Below are 3,468 nucleotides of genomic sequence, written 5' to 3' on the forward strand. Positions count from 1 at the left end.
AAGAAAAGAAGAAGACTTGAGTGCTCCTTTTTAAATGACTTTCCCTTTGGATATCGTTATATCAACAAGGACTAGCTGACAGCAGCCTGTTGCTTACTCGATTGGAATTATGGAGCTTGCATGCAATGAGCTGGTGATTCATATTTCACAGGTCTGGTGTGGATGAACTTTTTTCTTTCTTTTCTTTTAATAAATGATAAGAATATCTCACATATAAAACAAAAAGAGAAAATTAGACCATGCGTGGAAACTATTCTCAACAATAATTTTTTGTTTTTTAAACAAAAAAAATATGAAAACACATTTGCCTGTAATTATTTCTAAAATAGGTTACTGATGATATCTTTTAATTATTTTTGGTTAATTTTATTTTTTATTTAGACCTATTTTTAAATGTAATTTTAGAAATATGAAAAATGATTAAAATATATAAAAGGGTACATAAAAGAATATTTTGAAAACATAGAAAATAAATTGACAATATTCAAAATTACCAAAGAAGCTTTTATTACACCATCGTAAAATTATTTTTGATAATTAATCTCAAAAACCATCTTTTTATAACTATTTTGAAAAATATTCTCTAATTAACAAACCTTATGCTTTTAAGGAGGATAAGGTAAAATTTTAATAAAAATTATAAAATATGAATATTAATATTTTAGTAAAGTTATAAATTATATTTTTTTGTTAAAAATAAATATATTTTTTAGAAAATGATAATAGTTAATAATATCTTATTTAAACTGAATTATGAAAATAAGTATAATTTATTTTTCAAAATAAGCAATAAATTAATCAAGTTTTGATCACGTACACATGTTTTTTCCCTAATTACAAGTATTCTGAACCAGTTTAGTCCCACAAAATTTTTATAATAATTAGCATAATTTTTTAGTTTTAATTTATTTTTAAAATAAAAGCATGGAACTAGATTGAATCTTTTTTGGGAATCCCTAGCAATGCTGGAGGCTGTGGAGTGGCGGGAAATCAGGGTCAATTTCAATCAAACGTGTATCTCTTTGCAATATGTTTAAAAATAAAAAAAAAACCACTTAGTCATTAATTGTTACAAGCTGTCCATATACTATTCCACCACTTATCCCGACGGAATACTTAAATTAAATCCTACGTCACCATGTTCAACATGTCTCTACCACTTTCTAATTGGTAGCCACAAGTTTCCAATTCCATTTATTAATAATAAAATTGAAAACAAAATCAAACTTTCAAATACTCGCAACAACGTATGTGATTTTTTTCATCAAATAAATCCATAAAAAGAATAGTCTCATTACTATTATTTTTTATTAAAAGAAAAAAAAATTCTCGATAAAAAATTCAATTAACTATTTGCTGGACACCCAAAGCGTTACACCTGACTAAGGGGAAGAGAAAAAGATCATACAAGTTAAAGTTAATTAATTTGACAAAAAAAAATCAAATTTGTTTCATCATCTCCCATTATTATTTCTAGGAAGATGTGGTGTGGTGTGACGTAGAACTAATTAGCTCTTAACAAACAGTTGTTTTAATTTCGATTGAGCAAAAAATAATATCCAAATTATGTCCTATATATACCAGTTTAGGCTAGGGGTGTATAGAGTAGAGAGATATCTAGTAGTACTCCCTCTGCCTATCTCATTCTCCTCCCAAGTCCTAACAAATAACAATGGCCGGGAACGAGGTGGTCCTTCAAATGGAGGAGCAGCGGAAAGTAGTCGCTGATCAGTTTGGAAAACCTGCGGATGGCAGTGATCATATGAGAGCCTTGGCTGACTTAAAATCCAAATTTCGTCGACTAGAAGATGAAGAGGAATCTGAATCTCCATTATCATCAAGTGTAAAGCCACAATGTCCCATGGTTCCAAAGAGGTTGCGACCAGATGTCAAGGGTGAAGACTACTACTATGCGCCAAAACTCATTTCTTTGGGTCCTTACCACCATGGCAAGCCCCACCTCAAGGATGGAGAAACGCTCAAGCTTAAATTGGCAGAAGCCTACATCCAAGAATGTGAGACAACAGTGGATGAAATTTACCACACAATTAGCGATAGCATTAGTAAGCTGAGGGGCTGTTATGATGCGGAGTCCACAAAGAAATATAAGGATGACGAATTAACCATCATGATGCTGGTAGACGGGTGTGCTTTACTCTGTTACATTTTATGCGTTTGCTTAGGTTATGGCCATGAAGATTTCAATATCAGATATCAGGATATAAGCCTTCTGCACCAGGATGCATTGCTGCTGGAAAACCAGCTTCCCTATCAATTACTCCTTGAGCTGATGAAGATGGTGGACCCAGAATCGGCCAATGATTTTTGGACGGCCATGTTCCAGGAATTCTTCGGCATCAGCGACGAGTCAATATTTCAGGAATTTATCGGTATGAAGAAGAAGGAGTCATTCCTGCAAAAAATGAAGAATTATTGCCCCCGCCTGTTCCTCCCAATCAACCAAATTATTGACCCCAAATCGAAGCCGCAAAGTCCTAATAACGAGTCAAAGCCTTGTCATCATCTCCTCGATCTCTTCCGAAGAAATTTCTTAGGCGATGAACGTTCCGGCAGCCCAACGCACCCAGAAAATGAAAATTTGGAAGGTCCTTCGTCAGCGGATACTGAAATTAGCCGGAGGCTGGGTAGAGCATCAGTTAGAGATGTGAAGGAGGTTATGGCATCATTTAGAAATGTGAAGGAGCTGATGGACGCTGGAATCCGCATCAAGCGCAGTCCTACACGTCACTTGAGGGACATTTCTTTCCGTTCAAATGGGATCACCGCATGCCTGAGAATTCCTCCCATCACCATTGATAACTCAACCAAGGCTATGTTCTTGAACTTGATAGCCTATGAAATGAGCTCAGACGTCGACCATGACTTCATCTCTTACCTTCGCTTCCTTGATTCCCTCATCGATCATGCTGATGACGTTAAGGAGCTGCAGTCCATTGGGATACTCCAAAACAATCTAGGAACCCACGAAGAAGTGGCTCAATTCTTCAACACCGTGTCCGCCAACTTGGAATCCAACTTTCATGCTTACAAAGACGTGAGAGTGAAAATTCGGAAGCACCTTCAGAGTCACTATAACAGCAAACTGACAATGTGGATGACACAATGCCTGGACACCTATTTCGGTAGCCCCTGGACAATCATAGCTTGGGTTGGTGCAGCTTTGGCCCTATTCCTTACTTTCGTCCAGACTTACTTCTCAGTCTTCCCTCATTGATGCATGCCTGCCCTCTTTTCAACTATCACCATCTCAATTAAGGTAGTATCCACTCCAAATTTCCTTGTTTTTCTTGCTATCTGCATTTTACCTAGTCCATGTAAATTAAGCAAAGACTCATTGGCTTCATGCGCTTTTGACCTTACCTCTTTTGTCTTTTTGGTTTCAGCCTATTTTCTACATTGCTTTCCGTGCTTAAATTAAGTAAAGAATGAATATGTAGTGTGACCTTA

The 3,468-nt window shown here is 35.8% G+C and overlaps 1 protein-coding gene across 1 annotated transcript; it reads left to right on the forward strand.

The window, feature by feature from the left end:
• Positions 1–1,672: 1,672 nt before the first annotated feature.
• LOC117918122 (UPF0481 protein At3g47200-like) lies at positions 1,673–3,235 on the forward strand. The gene has a single exon (XM_034834646.1). It carries the CDS (start codon positions 1,673–1,675, stop codon positions 3,233–3,235), a length of 1,563 nt encoding a protein of 520 aa, XP_034690537.1.
• The last annotated feature ends 233 nt before the right edge of the window (positions 3,236–3,468 follow it).

Source organism: Vitis riparia, chromosome 7, assembly GCF_004353265.1.
Source record: "Vitis riparia cultivar Riparia Gloire de Montpellier isolate 1030 chromosome 7, EGFV_Vit.rip_1.0, whole genome shotgun sequence".
NCBI lineage: Eukaryota > Viridiplantae > Streptophyta > Magnoliopsida > Vitales > Vitaceae > Vitis > Vitis riparia.